Here is a 24240-nt window from a genome sequence, read left to right as displayed (position 1 = left end):
ATAATAATAATAATAATAATAATAATAATAATAATAATAATAATAATAATAATAGAGAAAGAAGAAGAAGAAGCAAAAACAATTTTGTTATAAACCACCGGGCCACCAGTGTTTTAAAGTGACTGCTTCTATCACAGAAATCCAGACTCAGAGAGACATCTCAGTACATCTGGCTATAGAAGAGTTAGCCACAGTTTTGGTGTGTAATATAGTCTGTAATATGTTTTCCATTATTACTGTGGGCTACAGTATTTTGGTAGCAAATGTTGTCATTATTACTCTTTCATGGTTTTGAGTAAATCGAGTACATGCCCAGTCTCTGCTTAGTTCCCAGTGCCATATTTGTAACAGGTTTTTGCCTCACAGGAGAGACACCACACTAAGATCCAGTACCAGCTGAAGTCGGAGAATATCTCTCTGGCACAGGTGTTCAGTAAGATGGAGCAGGTGGTGGAAGTGCTGAGTATCGAGGATTACTCTGTCAGCCAGACCACCCTGGATAATGTGAGCATCTTGACCTTTCTTCTGTAACATTATTATTTCATTCGAATAGATAGATATCTTTGCATGCAGTAGCATAACATTTTCCCAAACCTGTTCCAGTATGACAAGTGCACAAAGCAAACTCCATGAAGATATGCTTTGCATGGGTTGGAGTAAAAGATCTCCTGCTATAGAGTTTTGAGCTCAACCCTATTAAACATCTTTGCGATGAATTGGAATGATGACTGCACCCCAGACCTCCTCACCTCACAAAAGTGAATACACCACTCACATTTGAGCAACTATTGTAGTAAAGCTTGTCAAGGGACAATACTATAGAAATGAAACGTAGATATATTATAGAGTAGTCAGTGTGCAGCTTGTATAGCAGTACAGAGTTAGTGTCCTCTAAAAATAACTCAACATACAGCCATTATGTGAAATTTTCCCTTCACTGGAAGGCAATGCACAAATCCAGCAATTCCACGAAGATATGGTTTACATCGTTTAGCGTGGAAGATCTTGTGTGACCTGCTATAGATGTGACTCGTCCCTATTGAACACCTTTGGGATGAATTGAAACATTGACTGCACCCCAGATTTCCTCTTCCACATCGTTACCTGACTTTTCTAACACAAGGAGCAAAAACCTTCACAAGTACACTCCAACATCTAGTGGAGCATCTTTCCAGATGAGTGGAGGTTATTATAACAGCAAATGGGGACTTTCAAAAAGCACATACAAATCTTATAATTGGGTGTAAAACATTTGTCCATATAGTGTATAATGTGATATAGAAGTGTCAAGTATTATGATCTACTGCTTTATGAAACACTGCTACATTAATGCTCATCCTTTTTTTTTTTTTTAATATAGGTCTTTGTGAACTTTGCCAAAAAGCAAAGTGACAACCTGGAGCAGCAGGAGAGCTCGCCGAAGAAAAGCAGTCAGTCGCCACTGCAGCGTCTGCTGAGAATCCTGCTGCCCCGAACGCCCAACACTGAGCTGAACGCACTGGTCAGTGATGAGCCTGAGGAACTAGAGAGTGATGACGATGAAGGACTCATCAGCTTTGAAGAAGAGAGGGTGAGACCAAGGGGTATAAATCTATACATATATAACCAAACCCTAAGGATGGAGCAGTTTTAAGAGTAAAGCAGCTTTTACATTACTCACACAAACCGCATTCACCTTCCACGTGCAGTGTGAATATTATTTATATTAATATACACGGCAGATATTCCACATATTCTATGATTTGTTATGAACAAATTTATTTTGGATTTCTTTTAGGAGGAGTATATTTAAGACTTAAGGAGGGAGACTTCAGTCTAAGTACAGGAGTGTTCACATGACATTTAAATATACTGTGAAGATTTTGATTCTGTCTAATTATTAATTGTAAATTATTAATCGGCTCAGGGAACAGGAAATGGGATACAGGCAACAGGACAGAAACAACTGCCTTTTGTGCGGGTTATTATTTTATGTTTCAGTATACCTTCTCTCCAGGCTCTTATCTCTCTTTCTTTTATACAATATGCTGCATACTGAAACAGAGAACACTCATTAATGGAAATTACTCACAGGTGATTCATCCTTACCATTCACTTCCATTAACATTTATGCCATTTGGCAGACGCCTGTTTCCAGCTCTTTTTTTACATGCATTTATCTCATTTACACAACTAGGAGCCCAAAATTGGCAGCTTGGTGTGGCTGGGATTTGAACTCATGACCTTTGCATACATTTTTCAATGCCTGAACCACTAAGCTATATGATGATGATGATAATAATAACAACAATAATATTATTAATATTTATTATTATAATTATTAAATCTTACAGTCTTGAAAACGTTCTAACGTTCAGGTCTTAAATGTGTAACATTGAAAACAAATAACTGCAAAAAACTTTCTATATTTTTGGAACATACATGTTTTCCACAGTTTATGACTGTTGCATATTTCATGTAGGAATCTAGTTATGATTTGAGAATACCCAATTTCATGAGAGAGAGAAAAGAGAGAAAAAAAATGACGAGAAAATATATATTCGTATTCTATTTATTTCTAACCTATTTATTTAGCTGCTTTGGAACAATGTCCATTCTGCAAAGTTGAATTGAAATGAATAGTGTAAGTACTTTTTGTGAGTATTATATATCATCAAATGTTACTATATACTATGCTATAAAATGATTATAGTATGTAGTATATAATAGTATTAGAGTAGTATAGTATATTACTATTATAGTAGGAATATATAATAATACAGCCAATCAGACATAACATTATGACCACCTGCCTAATATTGTGTCGGTCCCCATTTTGCTGCCAAAACACTTCAAAACACATCAACAGCATTAAGTTCTTCAGCAGTTTTAACTACAGTTGCTCGTCTGTGGGATCGGACCACACGGACCAGCCTTCGCTCCCCACTTGCACCGTTGAGCCTCAGCCGCCCGTGACCCTGTCGCCGGTTCACCACTGTTTCTTCTTTGGAGCACTTTTAATAGACACTGACCACTGCAGACCGTCTGGCCATCAATTTGGCTCTCGTCAAACTCGTTCAAATCCTTACGCTCGCCCATTGTTTCCTTCTAACACGTCAACTTTGGGGACAAAATGTTCTGCCTAATAATATCCCACCCACTAACAGGTGCCACGATGAAGAGATAATCAGTGTTATTCACTTCACCAGTCTAATGTTAGAATGTCATTATGTTATGCCTGATCGGGGTTGAGTGTACTATTATGGTATGTTGTATATATACACTATAGCTATATACTTTGTAATCTTTGGAATGGCTGTTAGAGATTCAAAATCACATTTTATTTTCTATTTACTTTTGTGATCATGTAGGTGCAGTTATCCTTTAACACAGACACTCTTTGCTGAAACAACAACCACCTTCTAGGAAACGTGTAAAAAAACAACCTCAAGTGAAGACTCTATCTGTCTGACCATGGGAACACGTTTTCCTAAGCTATATTTCTCCGTGGGTCCACGTGTCTGGCCTTAAGAAGAGATGTGCCGTATTGCTCGTGTGCGCCGTGCCAGCAGTGCCAGCGTACCGGCTTCACTGAACACCACAGGCTTCCTCATCCGAGCCTCAGACGCCGTGCTGCTGTAGACTGCTTCTGCGTTTCGGTTATGGAGAATATTCCTATTTTAGGATGGGCTCACAAACACGGATACACACGGTCCGATTTTTTTTTAACACCGAATTAAAAGGACTAAAAAAAAAACAAAAAAAAAAACAAAGGAAAAAAAAAGAAAATCCAAACAAAAAAAGGTTCATGCTGTTCCGAACTAGCGCTATACAGCTGTTGATGTCATGAAATAACATATCATCCCTGTTTAATGACCTACAGAAATGTGTTCAGGGTTCTAGCTTTGTATTGTGTTATTTTTATGACTAAGTTGTTTCTCAGTGGAAAAACTCTGATTTCTTTTCTTTCTTTCTTTTTTTTTTTTTTTTTGTAAAATCTGATCTAACCTTTTGTTAATTATGTTGAACCTGCCTTGAGAGCATGCTATATAGTCAAGAATGTGGTACGTCCTATATTTTATTGATTGAATTGTTTTTTTTAAGGCATATTTGAAGAGGTAGAAGTCGACGTACAAATAAACACGCACCTTTTGACGGGAGACGTTTAATGAAAAGGTGGTTTGAGATGATCAGATCGGTCCGATCAGCCCTAAACCATGAATAAAGCTGTGGAATGTTTACTGAATGTAAATGGCATGAAAATGTTTTTGCACAGATCGGTGCCTCTGTAAAGTGTCCTGAAATTCCTTATTTTATCTAATGAACGATGCACTTTGTATATTTGCATTCGAATGTCCATTGTGTAGCAGGCTATGACAGTCCAGTTGCGTTATTCTTCCTTTGTATAGGTGATGTGTACTTTAGAAAGACTAAACAAATTATTTGTTTTGCGTTCACTGTGAAGCCAAAGGTGAACTTCTGATTCACTCTTATTAAAAGCTGATAGATTTCAGATTTTTTTTTTCTTTTTTTTTTTGCATTTGTAAAAAAAATGACCCGGATGTATAATTTTTCTTCCCCATAATTCATGTTGTGCTCTATTGTCTGCTTTAGACATGGTAAAGCAGCACCTGTGTGCTGAGTGGAGAGAATTAGAGTGGAAAAGAAATAGATATACATAAATATACATAAGGATGAGCATCTTTGTGTCTTATTCATAGGATCTGACCAAAGGGAAAAACAAATCGCAACATATTTTTCGATGTATGAACTAAATGTGAGTAAATTGCATCTTTGCTACTGTTGTACTGTTGTAAATAAGAGTCACGTGTTTGAAAAGCGCTGTTTAATCCTACTTCATCAGAAGGCGTACGATTATCAAGACACCAGCAAACAGAGGGACGTGTAAGGAAACGGGCTGGGTTGGGATCAGGTTTTTACTCGAGAGCAAATACTTCTAAGCATCATTTAATGACGTGCGTATTCGTGGATGTGATTCTTGGTGGATTTTGCCACACTGTTAAAATCCTAACACGTTTGAATTCCACTGCAGACTCGTAACAGACTGACTCGCCTTTCAAAAGCTCGTTTCTGATTATTTCCATTTATTCTTGTGATGAGCTGTTCAGGTGTTTTTAATATGAATGGGAAATAATAAAAAAATTAAATAAAATAAAAAAGTGTTGAAATGTGTTTTGTGTTTTATATAAAAAAAAAAAGGAATAAAAATAAAACATGTATATAAAAATTGACACTTAAAAAACATCACATTTAAAAAAATAGATTCATTTATTTTTATTTTAGACGCTTTAAAAGGTTTAAAATCATGCAAGTAAAAAAAAAAAAAAAAAAAAAAAAAAAAAAAAAAAAATCATGCCTCAGAATTTCATTAGTGGATAAAAATCAGAAAGTTGTAGTAATTGCATTGATGGTGCTGGAGGATTAAAAACAGGATAATGTGTGTCAGGGTCATTCGTCATCTCCATCGTCAAAAGCCACTCCTGTAGCAGAGCGTTTCCTGAAGAAAAAAAACATAAAAACCAAGAAATTTTTTTTTTCTGTTTTTAAAAAAAAAAAACATTTATTATTATTTTACTATGTGCCAATACTATAATTATTAGTTTTAAAGACAATACAAAGAATTGGTGCAGCAACGATCAATAGCAGTGAAGACAGTGGAGAACGTGTGGCCTGTCTCCTGGTCTGTTGTTGAAAGTGTAAAACAGCGCCGCTCACTGATTAAAAGTTACTATGGCAACAAGTACTTGAACAGGCAACTGTGTGTGTATGTAGAAGAAGATCCCTACATTTACCACTAGTTAACACTAGTAGCTCCGAGTAGCTTAAACTACTCATACCTTTCGATGCACTTCACATCAAAACCTCAATCATCTTTCTCTATTTCTTGAGTGTTCCCTTTGGGGTAATGTATTTAAGAAGTCGACTTTGATCAAAACTAGACCCCCAACCACACACACTTTTATATTTAGGGGACAGCATTGGGAAAACAACCAACTCACTTTTTTATGGTTTATCCATAAAGTGCAAACAAGTTTGACAATTAAGTCACCAATCAGGAAGTAAAATCTTAGCAAAAAAAATGTGCTGAACAGATGGAAACATCCCCCAAATTCTGTCCACTCACAAAATTTTGTTCACAGTATTGTGAGACCTTTTTTTAAATAAACAAAGCATTTGGATTAGAACCTGAAAATCGATTTTACAAATAAACTCCAAACAGGAAGTGAGGATCAGAATCTAATTTAAAATCACTGATTATTTATTTTTTTTTACCAAATGATTCCATGCAAAACTCTACAAACTCTCTGTAATCTTAGAACCTTTACCAAGAGCTTGGCAAAGAAATATACATCCTTTTGTTTTGTTTTTTAATGCAGACTCTAAACACGTGTTTATGTGAATTGGTTAAAGTCAGTCACTTTTTTGTTCCGGGGTTGATGAGCGAATCCCCTGGAAGGCGTTTCTTTACTGCTATATTTGGACCGGTTGGCTGTCTCCTGGGTTCGAATCCTAAACAAACAAAGCCACCATTATTCACAAAATTAGTTCACTATCCCACGTTACATACACTATACAGACAAAAGTATTGGGACACCTGACTTTCCCAGCCGTATGTGGTTCATCCCCAAACTTTTACCTCAAAACTGAAAGCACACAATTGTATAGGACGTATATGGATACAATAGCAAGAAATTTTCTATTTACTTGAACTAGGAGACCCAAACCTGTTCCAGCATGACAATGCTCCTGTATACAAAAGCTCTACGAAGATATGGTTTATATGAGTTGGAGTGGAAGATCTTAAGTGGCCTGCTATAGAGGCTCTGACCTCACAACCCTATTGAACACCTGTGGAGAAATGCTGACTGCAGCCCAGGCCTCCTCACCCTACATCAGTACCCCTTTGTGGCTAATAAATGAGCACAAATCTCCACTACCGCCCTTTAAAATCAAGTGGCACATCGTCCCATAAAAGAGTGGAGGTTTTTATACAGTAAGTTGAGACTAAATGTGGAATGGGATTTTCAAGAAGCACATACAAATCTGTGTCCACAAAGCTTTTATCCAAATAGTGTATATAAGAAACGGTGCAGGATGGCACTTGTACATACCCAAGTTCCTCTTTTGTGGGGTCTTAACAGGGCTGGATGAAGAGATGTCTCCTATCAAAGTAAAACAAACAAAAAAAACCCCTCAATTTTAGATACGAATAAGTGATATGACTGACTATAGACAAGATATCTGCATGATCTGCCAATTTCTGGTGTTTTATCAAAAATTATAGGTAATATATTGTATTTCGAACAGCTCTTGGAAATTTCCAAATATTAGATATTCTACACTTGGTAAATAAAGTCTACAGTATTTTTTATCCAAAATAGGTTAAAGGACAAGGTGCATGCTTTGAAGATAAAACGTGACGGATAGGATTAATATACCCGTATCGTCCTGTTGCATTAGACTGTCCGCCATCTTAAAAAGCAGATCTTTGAGCTCGGTCCTTCCCTCATGATCTGTAAGCTTTGAGAAGGACACACTGAATTCTGCAGCCTCAGAGCCAAGGTGAAGCATAGCGTTATCTTCCTGCAGTGAAACAAACGCACTGCCGCTCCTGCATGCGCGTCTAAGAAAAATACAATTGCTCATTAATCCTATTAGCACTCATCATACATCTGTTAGGTTTGTTTTAATTAAGTAAACAATCGTACTTTACTTTCAGGGCATAGTCTTCTGTTGATTTCAATGACAATTTCTTCTTCTGAAAAAAATAAATTATAATAATAAATCTTTTTTTAATATAATGAGTCAAGAGCCATGATGGTCCAGGAACCCTTAGGGTCACATGATGTAAAATCATGGATCTGTGTTAATGAACATGTGCTATTTTATGATTAATATTTAGCTATAACAGGTCTATGAAATCGCTCACATCACTGAAATAGGTTTTTATCAAAAGCCTATCCAGGTTAAAAATAAAAAAGGTACACAGCTGTGCAGTAATCAAACATCTGTATTTGCTACTAAAAGAGGTCTCTGGCAACAAGAAGGTTGAGCCCCAATTTTAAGGAACTTACAAGCTGTAAGAGGGTTTCCTCTGAAAGATCAGCTTTCCAAACAGCTTCACCATTGCTCAATCTAAGGAAGAAATCCCACCACATGTAGTGAATAAACACACGTTTGAGACAATCCATCCTCTGTACTGCATTCTCAACTCACCCAATGATAATCCCTGCACACTTCTTTTGTGTAAAACAGACATATTTGGTCTGATCTTTCTTATCTGTCAACGTGCAAAGGACGCTCTTGGATTGAGAAACACTCTGATCCATGGTCAAGCAGCAGCACTAGAGCGGATACACAGCAATAAATAAAACACGCATTGTTATTCCTACAGGCACAACATATATACATGGGGCAGTCACGTGACCCAGTACATTAAGTAGTAGAAGTCCATTTTGTCGGTCATGTTAAAAAAACGCAAATACGCAAAAATAAACAGAAATTCCGATGGCAATAATAAATAAACCAATTTTTATAACCAATTATTGGTATCCAATTAATAATAAATAATAATTTTTCTGCAGACGTAAACTTTTATGAACCGGAAGTTGAAGGGATCTGTTTCCATGCAAAGGAAAACGTTGCCTGTTTAGTACTACTGCTATTTATTTTTTATTTTTTTTATTTAACATTATTGAAATTGATGTTAAAGTTAGAGATTGAGAGATATTGTGCATCCCTTCTGACCAATTACATTTGTGTTATTATTTCAATTTTCTAGTATAACAATCCCACAGCACTACGTGCTCCACCACCGCTCCAGTTTAGTGCGCATGCGTAGTACAGCGTGGAGGCGTTCAGCGAGCGAGTGTCTTGTTGGAGCATGAGAACATGGTGAGATGGGTTCCTCTCGAACCCGCAGCTTGCAGGTGTTTGACACGGAGTTGAGCGCGGACACTGTGGAGTGGTGTCCCCTGCCTCAGTACGCCCACATTCTAGCTTGTGGCACTTACCAGCTTCAGAAAGACGACGAGAAGGTGAGCTGGGAAATAAAAAAAAGTAAGCTGGTGCTCAACCTGGTGTTCCTCCTTAATGCTCGGCTTGTGTTTACAGAATCCCAGCAGGATCGGTCGACTCTACCTTTTCCAGTTTGATCAGCAACAGTCTTTTATTCCTCCACTGACCGAGATACAGCGCACTGACACTCCAGCTATACTAGATCTGAAATGGTATGTGTGTGTGATGGATGTTCTTATGAGAAACCCCCTTACATGATCACTTCAGTTGTGTTTGTAATGCGCTTTTAACAATGAACATTATCCCAAGCAGTGACCTCACACAAGTACACAAACCATGCACTAAAGTTAAAGTAGGGATACAGTAGGTGAAATATGACTCCAGTAAAAGTAAAAGTCCTCTTTTAAACTGTCAATTGAGTAAAAGTACAAAAGTCTTCAAATGTACTTGAGTATCCAAGTATATGCTATGATTTATTATAGCTATAATGTTCCTATGATCACTTTTGTCACAAAACTCATTGCTCAATCAACTCAGGTTATGACTCTAATTCTATTAATAGAATGATGATCATGAGTCGAACACTGGTTGATATCCATTAAAATGATCAGAAGCCCAAAACCTTATTTTCAACTATTTGAAAAAATAAAAGAAAAAAAACCCCACAATCGTGCAAATAAGAGCACGGGTGTTGTGGCGAGTTCGAGTCAGGAGATTCTTCCTTTATTTAATCCTCCCAGAATGTCCTGCTTGCTGTTGAACTGATGCTGAACTGTAAGTTCTTGCTAAGTAGATTGAGCAGTTACATTTTTATCCTCATCAATAATAATAAAAAAGAAAAGAACGATTATTTCGCAAAATGTAGTAAGATATTTGACTTTGAAATGTAGAAGATAGAGTAAAAGTCTCCCCAAATGAAAATACTCCAGTAAAGTACAGATGTGTAAAAAAGCTACTTAAGTACAGTAACATTACATTTACTTCATCACTGTCCAACACTGGTCCCACAACTACTTTACAAACATAAAGATGTTCTAAAGCATTGATTTATAAGTTAATGCCTATCTGGTTTAACTCATACAAGTTCCCTAATGAGAAAGCCAATGGTGTTTGTGGAAAAGAAAAACTCCCTGAGACTGCATTAGGAAGAAACCTAAGGAGGAACCAGAATTAAAAGGGAACAATTCCTAATCTGGGTGGCACCGAATGTCCATTTATTACAGTTCCATCATTGTCGAGGTCTGCTGTTCAGTCATGGGTCCTTAAATGCAGAAGTGTTCTTGCGAACTGAAATCCGAAGCCATTGCAGCAGACTGTTTATATCCAAATGCATCCTCATAGTGCTTGAGTTGCTCAGATACTGTGGCATGAGACCATTTAGTGCTTTATGATGATCGCTTAATGACATTTTCTACTAAATCTTTCTAATCTGAAATATGCCTTTATGTTGTGCATCTCTCAGTAAGAGGTAATTCTTTAAGTGCAAATTATAGTCTCGTTATCTCCAGTATACAGTAGTTCTTTTCATTTACACCAGAGATGCCAAAATTGGCCCATGGTGACTTTTGATTCAGCATATTATGCCACATTATGAAGAAGAGAGAACATTTAAGGGAAAATATGCCATTTGAAAAAATTTATTTGGGGGAGAAATCAAGAGCAGCTTCATGCCATGGCAATGAATAGCTATATCCATCTACATATATAACCTACCATATTTTCCGGACTATAAGCCGCTACTTTTCCCCCACGTTTTAAACCCCACGGCTTAAACAACGAAGCGGCTAATTTATGGATTTTTCCTGGGTTTTTCCCGGTTTCACAAACTTCAAGCCAAAAAACTAAACCCCATAACATTAGACTAATGAAATTGCAGAACGGGTTCAGGTGAACCAATAAAACTCTTTATATTAAATCAGATGCGCTCCCACTGAATCGGGCCGCACCACATCATAAATATGGATGATGTTCCTCTGACGTTTGACCTGCCGCTCACTCGGACTGTCTACAGGAAATGCGAATCATTCATCACGCTAAAAAAACAACCGGGCATGAAAAAACGCACTTCACCTGTGTTCTGAGCTGCACGGCATCGGGAGAAAAGCTTCACCGATGATTTTTAAACGCACGACGATGCCAAAAGATAAACTGCCGAGAGAAATAGTTGTGAAAGGAAGGAGGAAGACAGTGAACAATGACTTTCTTGGTAGGCTACTGTTTAGATACAAGCCGTGTAACAGGCACTGTCTTTCATTAAAGCCTGTGTAAAGTTCATTAGTTTCAGTGTAGAAACCTGCGGCTTATAGACAGGTGCAGCGTATTTATGTTCAAAATACAAATCTTTGTCAAATTCAGGCTTATATTTGGGTGCGCTTAATAGTCCGGAAATTACGGTAATCATTTATAGAGCATTTTTTTTTCATATCAGAAGACTTTTTTTTTTTTTTTTTTTTATCAGGCTCCGTCTCAAAAAAAGGCAAAAATCTCTTAAGGCATTTAATGTCTATCATAAGAATTTAATAATAGATTTAAAGGTGCACTAGGTCAGATTATTGTTTCTTTTTTTTATTTTTTTTTACACTTTTTAAGATCTGGTCTTTTATAATTCCCTCAGTCCCTCAGTCCTGCTATGTTCTTGCTAAGCTCCACAACCAGTGTTTATACAAGGTTCATCCAAACCAAAACAAGGCCCGAAGGTTTTCTAGGCAGTACAATTTTACTTGCGCAAGAAAGGTTAGACCTTTAAATCTGGTCGGTGTCTGTACAGATTGTTTCAGCACAGCTCTGTTTCATTGCTGATGTGGTTGGATTGCAAATTTTCCTATCTGATTACAATCTAATCACGCTCATATCCATTGTATTACCAATACTGCACACACTGAAGCGTAATTCTGTTTATTGTGAAGAATTTACATATTATTAGATCGGAAGGTCTGCTGTTAGTGCTGTGTTTGGTAAACTGGCTGAACGTGTATTGTTTTCAACGCAGCTATTTTACTACAGGATTTCCTCAGGGCTCTGATGTAGGTCCACGCCTGTTTTCTTTTGTCTGTGAAATGGCTCTGTTCGGATGACATGTTTCAAAACTACTAGAAAGTATTGAGGTAGTGCTGAGCAATGATACATTTCCCAGTATACAGATTCAGATAATTTACAAAAGGGGTGATGATGATGGTTTTGTCCCTGTCTCTGTAATCTGTTTAGTTAGTTTGGTACTTCCAGGTACTTTAATTGCCTCGGTCTAAAGGAAGATGATGGAAATTGCCATGCAGATTCCATTTACTCATAATGCAATCGATCAGTACAAACGATTAGCAAAATTTTCAGGGAAGTTGTACATCTGAAAGTGTAATTCTTGAAAAATAAAACAGATCCTTGCATTGTTATTATTCACGCTTCTTTCTCAGGTGTCATACCGAGATGTATGGGCGCCCACTGCTGGGAATGGCCACAGCATGCGGAGAAATCCAACTGCATGCACTCAGAGACACAAAGGTCAGACGTAATACATCATTTGTGTATATTGTTATGCCACGTTCACACACACACACACACACACACACACTGTGATTTTGTCGCTGCCAGTTAATGTACCACGTCACCATTAGGTGTTCTTACTAAAGGTAATTTTTGATCATTGCAGACTTGCACTTCAATATAGATTGGTAGATACTAGGGGTGTAACAGTACACGAATTCTTACTGAACCGTTCCGGGACGACGCTTCCCTCAGGAGCGTATAAAGCGTCAAGACCGCAAGTTTGTTTAGTCTCCGCCTTGCACTTTTAGCGCACATTTGTTTGTTTGTATTTTCTATTTATTTATTTATTATTATTAAACTTAAAAAAAACATACACAACAATGCCAATGGTATAAAAAAGAAACACGATTTGTGCCTTGTAAAACTCCGATTTTGTTTTGCGCATACGCAAATCGCTGCTACTTCCGTTTTTTACGAGAGTCTATGTATTTGGATTCTTTAGCGTTTTATTTTCCGTTTTAAGAATTTCTCTTAAAAGTAGAAAATCCTGCTAATTCCACATATCGAGGGAGTAAATGATTGAAGGATGGAAGGAATGAAAATGTTAGTTGCTGTAATAAGTAAAACATATCTTAAGAAAATTACATATTAAATGTAACGCACACACTCATATATGCATCTATATTACCCAAATAGGGTCTAACAAATGTAAACTATTTAGTTTTTTTCATTTATTTATTTTATTGAATCAATTTAATGTCAATTTAATCAGTGAAATAAAATTGTATTGCGTTAACTTGACTTATTTTATTTTTATATATTAAATTTTTATATTATAGAATATTATTTTACGTATAATTTAACCAAGCAGGCATTTGAAAACGACAAGCAATTTAATGTTTTGCATTTCTTCCCTCTAACTGTACTGAAATGTTAAAACTGACGCATGTACCGAACCATTGCACCAAGTCATTCAGTACTTGCCCATGTCTAGACAACAGAGGTTGGTATTGCACGTCACCAGCTCTTGTTGATAACGATGGTCGCTTTTGTGTGTGCTTTTCGAGAGACTTGATGTGAGAAATATTGCTCTGATTACTGTTTTCCCCACACCTTTGCATATCTGACATCACTGTTGAGTAGGACGGCAGGTGTCTGCTGGACCACGTCTCAAGCACTGAACTGGGTCCTAACAGATTAGCTTTGTCACTCGACTGGTCAACAGGGAGAGGTGACAGGTAGGAGTTTCTGCTCCTTTAAAGCTACACCTTTTATACACACACACACACACACATATGCGCACACTCACACGCACACATTATAACGGGTTTAAAGATGTTGCTGTGTTTTACAGCACTGACCCCCGGGTGGTGACCAGCGACTCGACCGGCTCTCTCACGGTATTGTCTCTGGCTGAAGATAACCTCAGCGCCGTGGCACAGTGGAAAGCTCATGACTTTGAGGCCTGGATTTCGGCTTTCAGTTACTGGGACACCCAGCTGGTTTATTCAGGTTACACATGAGACTTGAATTTTCCTTTTTTCATGAGATCAATTTTCCCTCTACAGTCTACATCCAGAAATTGTTCACAGCGCTTCACTGTTTCTACACTGTATGTTACAGCCTTATTCCAAAAGGGATTAAATTCATTATTTTCCTCAAAATTTTACAAACAAAAACCCCACACCAATTACAGCCTCAAGTCTTTTTGAGTGATGCTACAAGCTCCACAGAGTTTTTGGGCAGTTTCTTCCATTCTTCTTTGCAGAACCTCTCAGCCATTTTCAAATCTCTCCAGAGATGTTCAAGTCTGGGGTCTGACTGGCCCACTCAAGGACATTCACAGAGTCGTCCCGTTGTCCTGTTGGTAGATGAACAGTCACCCCAGTCTGAGGTCCAGAGCGCTCTGGAGCAGGTTTTCATTAGGGATGTCTCTGTAGATTCATCTGCATTCATCTTTCCCTCGATCTTGACTAGTCTCCCAGTTCCTGCTGCTGAAAAACACCCCCACACCACCATGCTTCACTGTAGGGATGGTATTGGCCAGGTAATGAGCGGTAACTAGATTCCTCCAGGCATGAAGCTTCGCATTCAGGCCAAAGAATTTAGTCTTCTCTTGGTCTGAGAGTCCTTCAGGTGCCTTTTGGTAAACTCCAGGTGTGCCGTCATGTGACTTTTACTAAGGAGTGGCTTCTGTCTGGCCACTTTACCATACAGAACTGATTAGTGGAGTGCTGCAGAGATAGTTGTTCTTCTGGAAGGTTCTCCTCTCTCCACAGAGAACGCTGGAGCTCTTTCAGAGTGACCATCGGGTTCTTGGTCACCTCCCTGACTAAGGCCCTTCTCCCCCGATCGCTCAGTTTGGCCTGGCAGCTCTGCTCTAGTAAGAGTCCTGGTGGTTCCAAACTTCTTTCATTTTTGGGAGCTTCAATGCTGCAGAAATTTTCCTTTACCCTTCCTCAGATCTGTGCCTTGATACAATCCTGTTTCTGAGGTCTACAAACAATTCCTTGGACTTGGCTTGGTTTGTGCTCTGAAATGCACTGTTAAATGTTGGACCTCATATAGACTTTCAAATCATGTCCAGTCAACTGAATTTACCACAGGTGGACTGTGGTCAAGTTGTAGAAACATCTCAAGGATGATCAGTGGAAACAGGATGCACCTGAGCTCAATTTTGAGTGTCATGGCAAAGCCCGTGAATACTTATGTACGTGTTTTTTTATCTTTTTTTATTTTTGTACATTTATTTAATTTGCAAATATTGTAAACAAACTTCTTTCATGTTGTCATTGTATTTTTTTTTTCCCAAAACTATGAATTGAATCTATTTTGGAATAAGGCTGAAAAATAACAAAATTCAGAAAAAGTGAAGCGCTGTAAATACTTTCCAGATGCACTGTACATCATAAATATAAACTAGTTTTAAAGACCTTTTTACATTGACATTATTCTGTTAACAACAGCAAAGGCACAGGTGCTTCTACATGCGCTTCAAGATTATCAGACTATATGAATATGCAAATTAGATACACCTCACCTCTTAATGGACACACCCTCATTCCCAGTTATATGAGGTGGTTTGAAAAAGCTTTGAGATTAGCATTGGTTTACAGGAATAATTTAATTATTTGTTGTTTACACACTATCACCTACAAAATAGTCCCCTTGCATAGCAATACAGCACTCCCAGTGTTCTTCTTTTGCAATGTGTCTGGAAGTCTTCCTATCGAAGCAACCTGTCATGCAACTTTTGCTAGTCACGCTCCAAACCGCGGTCTTTGAGCTGGATCTCCATCTTTGGGAAGAGGGCGAAATCCACCAGAGCCAAATCTGTCGAGAAATGCCATAATGAAATTGCAGACCGGGTAAAGCACGTGATCAGAACATCACCAGTTGCACAGCTCCTGATGTACACAGGACTATGTCTTTTTGGCACTCTGACTTATGAAGGTCGGTGCTCCATGTGAATGTGCGCGCAGCTTTGTGCTCTGTTGGCTTGTTACAAAACTAGTCTCGGGCCTTTTTTAATACCACCTCGTCGACAGACCCGAGGTTGAAATGCCACTGTGATTTTTTTTTAAATTATTGATGATTAAAATTATGCATAATATGGATTTAACAATAAATATAATTCAGGTTTTTAAAGAAAAATATTTTCTTTACTGTTTGATGTCATAGGTGGTGATGACTGCAAACTTAAGGGCTGGGATCTGAGGATGGCTCCTTCTTCCCCCACATTCACCAGCAAAAGGTGACACCTGCATGCGTTTTACCGCACATACTAATGATCTAACTGTCATTTACCTCGACTGAAGTCCTAGCATTTCTGTTTTTCATGCACATAGGCACACGATGGGAGTGTGTAGCATACACAGCAACCCTCACCGCGAGCACATCTTAGCCACAGGCAGGTAAAGCACCTCCAATTACAACATTACATATGTGAAGAATGAACACCGTACACATTGCTGAATAGTGTTATTTTATTCCCTTTTTTTGTGTGTGTCGCTTCAGTTATGATGAAAACGTGCTATTATGGGATGAGAGGAATATGCGGCAGCCTCTCAGTGAAACCCCAGCGGGTGGAGGAGTCTGGAGACTGAAATGGCACCCTGTTCACGAACACCTGCTGTTAGCTGCGTGCATGCACAACGACTTTCACGTTCTTCACTGCCAGCAAGCCACGGGTATGTATGAAGTGTGTCTTAGTTCCTGAAAAATTTCCCACTCGCTCAATCAGAATAGTTTGAACTAATCACAGTGAAAAGTTTCTATTCTACAAACTAATCGAGTGAAAAATACCTTGAATTAATGTTCCCTTAAAAGCTTTTTAGTAATCACTTTAAACAAGTTGTTCTGTAGCGTAATTTTTGCTTCGTGTTTGATTTGTCGTGTGATTTTTAGACCCATAATCACAGTGCTTTAGGACTGGGATTCCACACAGGGACCTGACGACAAGATGTGGGTGGTCTTATAGGAAGCTTAAGGAAAGGGCATAAAAACTGCACTTTGTTTTCTACTAACTAAAACCACTAGCTTTACAGCTTTAAATGGATAAAAAAGTTAACATTTACTTATAATCTTATACTCCATTACTCATGTTAGTTCTCACTCTCCAGTGTTCTGTATTGTTGAAAGATTTATGATCAAACTCTTGATGTCACCCAAATGAGGATGGGTTCCCCTTTTGAGTCTGGTTCCTCTCAAGGTTCCTTCCTCATAACATCCTTGCCACAGTCGCCATGGCTGCTCATCAGGGATAAATACACACCATTCACCTTAACTGTTGATTTCTGTAAAGCTGCTTTGAGACAATGTCTGTTGTGAAAAGCGCTATAGAAATAAACTTGACTTGACTTGAAAAAAGGTTAACCTTCACCTGGGCAGTTGTAAAAAAAAAGATGAGTCACTCTGGATACTGGTAGTCCCTGAGTTACAGGGGTTCGACTTAATATACAAAATTTCACGTGCCATTTTTATTTTTGTGCGATACTTCGGGACGCTGCGAGGATGTACGCATCTCCTGCATTGTAAGATGCCTTACTCTCGTCAGCGGTTGACAGAGTGCAGTTGTCTCGGTGCTAGAGTGTGTGTGTTTTTTTCACTGGTTTTTATCGCCGTCGCCGGACACTATACCTACACTTCTTTAAGAATCCTAAAAGGCAAATCCTTAATAGGCAAGGAGAAACAACTAAATTCTACTGCCAGCAGAAAACGTCAGTTTTATTTCCATCCCAGCTATACTTTGCACTTAGCTCTCCATGTTTGCTTAAACAGATGGAAACGGAGGCCCGTGCCCCATCCTGGCGTCTTACATCCTTCACAACTCGTTAGCATACGGAGCCGACTGGTCACGGCTTCCCCTGACCGGCCCTCCGCCCTCCTCCCCTCCTCCAGAAGCAACACCAGCCAGCATCACCCTCGAGGAGCCCAAAGGTCACCTCAGGATCCAGTATGAATCCCCGACTGCCAGCTTTGACACCTCGCTGGAGGACGAGTACGGACGTTACGTCCCCGATCACGCCACTGCTGTCTCGGCTCCAGCTCCTGTCCCTGATGTCGCAGACAACTCGGCCTCTTTATCCTGTCTGCTGGCGTCCTGCTCTTTCTACGACCACATGCTGCACGTGTGGAGATGGGACTGGAGACCGAAAACTGAGACACAATCGGGAGAGACCGGGCCTAGTCTCTCAATCTGACTGTTCTCTTTGAACGGACACAGAACGAAAAGAAAAGCAAATCTGAGATCTTTTGAGAATAAACAGGGTATCCTGAGACCTAAGAGAGACTACAGCTAATTAACATCCTGTGTGTCCCTTTCACATGGGGTTTGAGATCTTCCAGGCATTTCCTTCATATGTAATAATTTCCTACTGTTGGATCAGCTATGCACAGAAACACATACAGATACCAATAAATTACACTTATACATTTTTCTTATCTGTGATTTCTTTTTTCTGTTAGTTATATTGACTATGTGGTGTGTATTTGCCTTCCACTTTTTATTACAGCTGTTTTTTTTTAACCAAAAGAGCTGTTTGATATTCTCAGCTGGATGTCAGAGTTACTGTAACTGTTGCTCTTTATGCCGGATTTACAAATCAGGCCTGAAGTTTCATCCTCTACAAAAATACTTCCCTCCCCCTGCTATTGCACCTTTTCCTCATTCTCCTGATTTAAACAGGAGACTCTTTATTCAGAGCTACTGTTTATCACCTGAAAGTGCTTCATGACCAAACTAGCCTCAGTATGTGTACAGTGGCACTTAGTAACTATTTTCTAAACTACAGGCGATTTTATTTTCCAGAGAATCTCTTTAATTATGTACAATAACATCCGAGCCATTTATTAGAGCCAAAGTGTTTCTTGTTTATTCAAGTGAACTCAGAAGGTTGACTTTATTAGCGAGCTGGTGACTAGAAATTGCATTGTGATGGAGTATTATTGAATAAAATGCAGAAAACTTAAAATTCCTAAAATCCTACACTAAAATCTGCAGTCTTTCAGAAGATTTCAGACACTTTTATCCAGTGTCGCTTCTCCTACAACGAACCTGATGATGCATTTAGTCTTCAACTCTCAGGGAAAACGTGGAAACGACTTGGACGGACAGAAGAGAAACTTCGTTATAAAGGAAAAAGTTATGTTTTTATTATGATGAAGAAAATTGGAGCAGTAAGTTGTCTTTGTTTGCTGTTAGCTACCATTAGAACACTGATCTGAACGTGTCATGGATTGATGTAAAACTTCGGATGAGTCTTTTTGGTTGTGCGTCAGTTTTTGACTGACATTATGACAACTGAGATTTTCTCCGATTGTTGCATTCTTGCTCACCCGTTTCATTTTTAGTCAATAAAAAAAAATCTCTTCACACCTGGGACATCCTAAAAGAGCTATTTTAGTTTTATACTACCTGCCTCGATTTACCTGTCAGTTCACTATCATTACACTGTGTTCAACACACAATTTGTGGCTTTTTTGGGACTGAAAGCAGAAATATCTAATAGGATCTGTATTTAGAGGTAAATTTTTATTTATATTACACACAATGCCTTCTTAACAAAAACTAAATCCTAAATTTTTTTTCCCCCTTCGCAGTCCATTTGTCACATTTAACGTACAAAGTTTTTGGCGTATAATTTGAACAGCTTCCCCTCCTGTGTCTTCTCTAAGCCGTATTTTTCCAGCTGCTGTGGGTCGAACGTGCCGTTTTCAAAGTCTCTCTGGATGTGCGGCGCCACTGCCTGGTTGAAGAGGCTCTCTGTGGTGATGGGCTGCTCTGTACCAGCTGGGCTCTTGTACGACACGTACGCTTTCAGCTTGAAGCCTTCCAGATTGGGCACCACGAACTCTGGGATCATTTCCCGGACAGGGATGAACTTCCTGCTGGAGGTGACCACTCCGGTCGGCATGGCTCCTCGGCTTTTGTAGAAGGTCCGCGGGCCGCGTTTGCTGGTGAACTCGGCTGTGCGGTCCGCTCCCCTGACCAGTCCTCGAGTCAGGGCTGAAAGCAGCCCCATTCTGTATCTTCAACTCAGTTCACCTAGGATTCAGGACAAATCACATAAATGATAGGGTTAAACCTGCTCTTATAGAAGCCATATTGATCTGGACTAAAGTCCCATGAATATGCTTAAGCCAAATTCACACAATATGAAAAGTGTTATAAACATTAATGGGGGTGTATAAAGGTGCTGTATGAATAGATTTAAACAGCACCTTTATACACCCCCATTAATGTTTATAACACTTTTCATTGTTCAGAACCAAAAACTAGTTTCTAGATGACTTGCATTTGTAAACTAAAACAAGTTAATTTAAAAACCTCATTAATATAATTCTGCAATAAAATGTTAAATGTTTAAAGATTTTATCCTTAAAATGTAATACGCATTATATTGCTTTAGGTTCCTTCTATTCTTCTTCTTTCGGCTTCTCCCATTAGGGGTCGCCACAGCGGATCATCCGTCTTCATACCACCCTGTCCTCTACATCTGCCCCTTTCAAACCAACTACCTGCATGTCTTCTCTCACCACATCCATAAACCTTCTCCTTGGTCTTTCCTTTTCCTCCTTCCTGGTGGCTCCATCCTCAGCATTCTCCTACCAATATAACTCATGTCCCACCTCTGCACATGTCCAAACCATCTCAATCTCGCCTCCCTCACCTTGTCACCAAAACGTCCTACATGCGCTGTCCTTCTAATAAACTTATTTCTAATCCTGTCCATCCTCATCACTCCCGACGAAAATCTCAACATCTTCAGCTCTGCTACCTCCAGCTCGGCCTCCTGTCTTTTACTCAATGCCACTGTCTCCAAACCATACAACATCGCAGGTCTCACCACAGTCCTATAAACTTTCCCTTTCATTCTTGCAGATACTTCATTACTTTGCACTGTTGACCCCCCAGGTACCTGAACACCTCCACCTTCTCCACCTCTTCTCCCTGCAACCGCACCACTGCCCTCCCTCTCATTCACACACATGTACTCTGTCTTACTCCTACTGACTTTCAATCCCCTTCTCTCCATCATGGACCTACACTTCTCCAGGCTCTTCTCAACCTGCTCCCTACTCTCACCACAAATCATATCACCGGCAAACATCATAGTCCACGGAGACTCCTGTCTGACCTTGTCCGTCAACCTGTCCATCACCACTGCAAACAGGAAAGGGCTCAGAGCCAATCCTTGATGCAGTCCCATCTCCACCTTGAACCAGTCTGTTGTTCCTACTGCTCATTTCACTGCTGTCACACTGTCCTCATACATGTCTTGCACCACCCACACATACTTCTCTGACACACCTGACTTCCTCTTACAATACTAAATACTTCCATCTCCATCCTTTATTGCTCTAACTTGCAGCACATCCTTCCCAGCTCGGTCCTTTTGCCTGGCCAATCGGTATAAATCCTTTTCTCTTTCCTTAGTGTCCAACTTCTCATACAGCTCCTCATATGCCTTTTCCTTGGCTTTCGCCACATCCCTCTTCACCAACCTCTTTCTCCTTATGCTTTCCTGCACTTCCTCATTCCACCACCACATCTCTTTGTCTTCATTTCTATTTCCAGATGTCACACCAAGTACCTTTCTAGCTGCCTCCCTCAACACTCCTGCAGTAGTTGCCCAATCATCCAGCACCTCTTCACCACCACCGAGCCCCTGTCTGACCTCTTCCCTGAATCTCATACTACAGTCTTCCTCCTTTAGTTTCCACCATCTTATTCTTCTTTCAGTCCTCACTCTCCTCCACTTCTTCTTCAACTCCAAAACCATCCTACAGACCACCATGCTGTCTAGCTACACTGTCCCCTGCCAACACCTTACAGTCTCCAATCTCCTTCAGGTTGCATCTCCCACATGGAACATAGTCTACCTGTATGCACCTTCCTCCACTCTTATATGTCACCCTATTATCATCCTTCTTTAATCTACCACCATCTGCCCTTCCACATTCCTCTCCTTAAGGCCATTTCATCCAACTCAGTCCAGAATTTCTCCTTCTCCTCCATCTCACAGCCCACTTGTGGAGCATTGTGAAGCACTGATGACATTCATCATCGCCCCTTCAAATTCCAGCTTCACGTTCATCACCCTTTCAGAAACTCTCTTCACCTCCTTTACACTCTTACTGTACTCTTCCTTCAGAATCACACCCACACCATTTCTCTTTCCATCCACACCATGATAGAACAGTTTAAACACCTCCAATGTTCCTGGCCTTATTTCCTTTCCAGTTGTTCTCCTGAACACACAACATATCTACCTTTCTCCTCTCCATCATATCATCTTCCTCCTCTCCTTCGGCCAACAGTAGCCCAATTTCCACTGGTACCCTGTTGGTTAACAATACCTGTGGCGGTCGTTGGTAACCCGGGCCTCGACCGATCCGGTATGAATTTCTCTTTCGTGATCCGCATATTTGATTTGCCACATGTTTTAACCTGGATGCCTTTCCTAACACAACCCTCCCCATTTAGCCGGGCTTGGGACTGGCAGTAAGAGTGCACTGGCTTGTGCAACCCTAATGGGTGGGTTTCTTTTTTTCCCCTTATACTTTATTTATTTATTTTAAACTTGTATTCTATTTCTAATTTTATGTTTAAATGTTGGACAGTCATAAAACATTTTACTGCATGTCGTACTCTGTATGAATGTGTATGTGACAAATAAAAATAGAAGTTTTGTGTTCCTTTTTTATAGTTTATGTTGAATATGTTATATGTTCCTGGGGGGGATTGTTGTTTTGTTTCACTGTGTGTATGGTTGGGATTAAAAAAGCCTTGACAGTCTCAGCTACGGCCGAGCGATATGGCAAAAAGAATTATTTATTTACAATTTTTTTTTTTACCGATTCACAATTTAGATTTTTAACTAGTCAACTTAAAACGTTACTACAACATGAGCGAAGTGACATCCTCTTTATAAGTAATTTTTAAATAACCTTCTGGTTAAGGAACGTTGTATTTTTAGTGGACATGCCATAAATAAAATGGTCAACATGAATGTAAAACAAATTCTCTAGTTGAATATCTCTGCAGAAGACTAGAATAAAATATGAAAGCAAATTTTGTGCAATTTAAATTAACTATTAATTAAATATTAAAAAATTAAAAAAAATTAAAAAATTAAATATTTCTTAACTTAAGAGTAAGAAAATACCCATTTAAACCAATGTAAACATGAGCTCAGTCTACCTAATTTATTCCAGCACTTGCGACAAAGACACAAAGCTTAATTGGAAATAAGTTGATAATTACTATAAATAATACTAATGAATGTGCATGATCGATTTATTTTTTAAATTGACTGTCTTTATTGTCATTGCGCAGGGTACAACGAAATTAAGTCAGTCCTTATGGTGCATAAAAATAAAATATGATAAATTATTGAAAATGTAAACAAAAGTGATCCGATAAAATAATAAATGTAAATAATATTTATTCAATAAAGTATTGCACATTCAAAATACCTACATTTTAGGGTAGTTTTTCCTCACCACAGTCACCACTGGATTGCTCATTAGAAATAAACTTATATGCACTAACATAAATTAATATTTTATTACCCATATTTATTTCTGTAAAGCTGCTTTTGGACAATATCCATTGTTTATCTGTTTAAAGACTTTAAATGTGCAACACCTGAATATGATTTAAACTTAGTATTTTATCGGATCACTTATGTTTACATGTTTATTATTTTAAAATTTAATGCACCATAAGGACTGACTTGATTTCGTTGTACCCTGTGCAATGGTTATCTATCTATCTATCTATCTATCTATCTATCTGGTATACAAGTTAATTGAGTAGATTTCCTGTGTTGTATAATGTATTAAAATAATATTCTCACCTGTACAGTATCTTCTTTCAAAATTTTAAGTCTTAATGTATTCAAAATATTATATTAGAATGTCGCTCGTGAGGCATGCTAAGCTATCTTCTGACCTAGCTTTAGCATTAAACCCGGTATTTATGACTAAAAAACAATTCCAATCGTCATAAACTTTCATATAAATGTTTTTAAAAAAAGTTTTAATAAATCACCAATGAATTTAGTACTTTCTTTACATTTCGTTATATTTTGCTCCACACTCACCTTGGAAAGCGTGTATGAAGCTCTGCTCATGAACTTCCGGAATGGGGGGGTGGGCTCGTTTCTGGTTGGTCAGAATCTGTCCAATCGAATGATTTTTTTTTCCCTATCTATATTCTGAAAACCCGTTCTTCTA

General features: G+C 38.8%; 4 protein-coding genes across 4 annotated transcripts in view; 2 read left to right on the top strand and 2 right to left on the bottom strand.

The window, feature by feature from the left end:
* Positions 1-5168, top strand: part of abca2 (ATP-binding cassette, sub-family A (ABC1), member 2) — an 89582-nt gene extending 84414 nt beyond the window's left edge. The window contains exons 46-48 of the mRNA XM_083526777.1: positions 367-504; positions 1361-1570; positions 3351-5168. Coding sequence (XP_083382903.1) covers positions 367-504; positions 1361-1570; positions 3351-3386 — 384 coding nt within the window. The 3' untranslated portion in view covers positions 3387-5168. The remainder of the gene's footprint in view (positions 1-366; positions 505-1360; positions 1571-3350) is intronic.
* A 78-nt stretch (positions 5169-5246) lies between these two features.
* Positions 5247-8490, bottom strand: paxx (PAXX non-homologous end joining factor). Its single transcript, XM_083527083.1, has 7 exons — positions 8218-8490; positions 8076-8136; positions 7710-7759; positions 7440-7624; positions 7113-7163; positions 6420-6510; positions 5247-5497 (listed from the first exon to the last, which is right to left on the bottom strand). Exons 1-7 carry the CDS (start codon positions 8328-8330, stop codon positions 5449-5451), a joined length of 600 nt encoding a protein of 199 aa, XP_083383209.1. The 5' UTR covers positions 8331-8490; the 3' UTR covers positions 5247-5448.
* Positions 8491-8817: 327 nt separating this feature from the next.
* Positions 8818-18441, top strand: dph7 (diphthamide biosynthesis 7). Its single transcript, XM_083527009.1, has 9 exons — positions 8818-9038; positions 9115-9230; positions 12426-12513; positions 13642-13736; positions 13853-14010; positions 16180-16252; positions 16347-16412; positions 16516-16688; positions 17779-18441. The coding sequence occupies exons 1-9, from the start codon at positions 8901-8903 to the stop codon at positions 18198-18200; spliced, it is 1329 nt and encodes a 442-aa protein (XP_083383135.1). The 5' UTR covers positions 8818-8900; the 3' UTR covers positions 18201-18441.
* A 1071-nt stretch (positions 18442-19512) lies between these two features.
* On the bottom strand, positions 19513-24209 carry mrpl41 (mitochondrial ribosomal protein L41). Its single transcript, XM_083527085.1, has 2 exons — positions 24108-24209; positions 19513-20044 (listed from the first exon to the last, which is right to left on the bottom strand). The coding sequence occupies exon 2, from the start codon at positions 20019-20021 to the stop codon at positions 19614-19616; it is 408 nt and encodes a 135-aa protein (XP_083383211.1). The 5' UTR covers positions 20022-20044; positions 24108-24209; the 3' UTR covers positions 19513-19613.
* Between the last annotated feature and the right edge of the window lie 31 nt (positions 24210-24240).

This window comes from Silurus aristotelis (assembly GCF_946808225.1).
Source record: "Silurus aristotelis genome assembly, chromosome: 23".
Lineage (NCBI taxonomy): Eukaryota > Metazoa > Chordata > Actinopteri > Siluriformes > Siluridae > Silurus > Silurus aristotelis.
The sequence above is the reverse complement of the archived record's forward strand: the minus strand, read 5'-3'. Positions and strand labels throughout refer to the sequence as shown.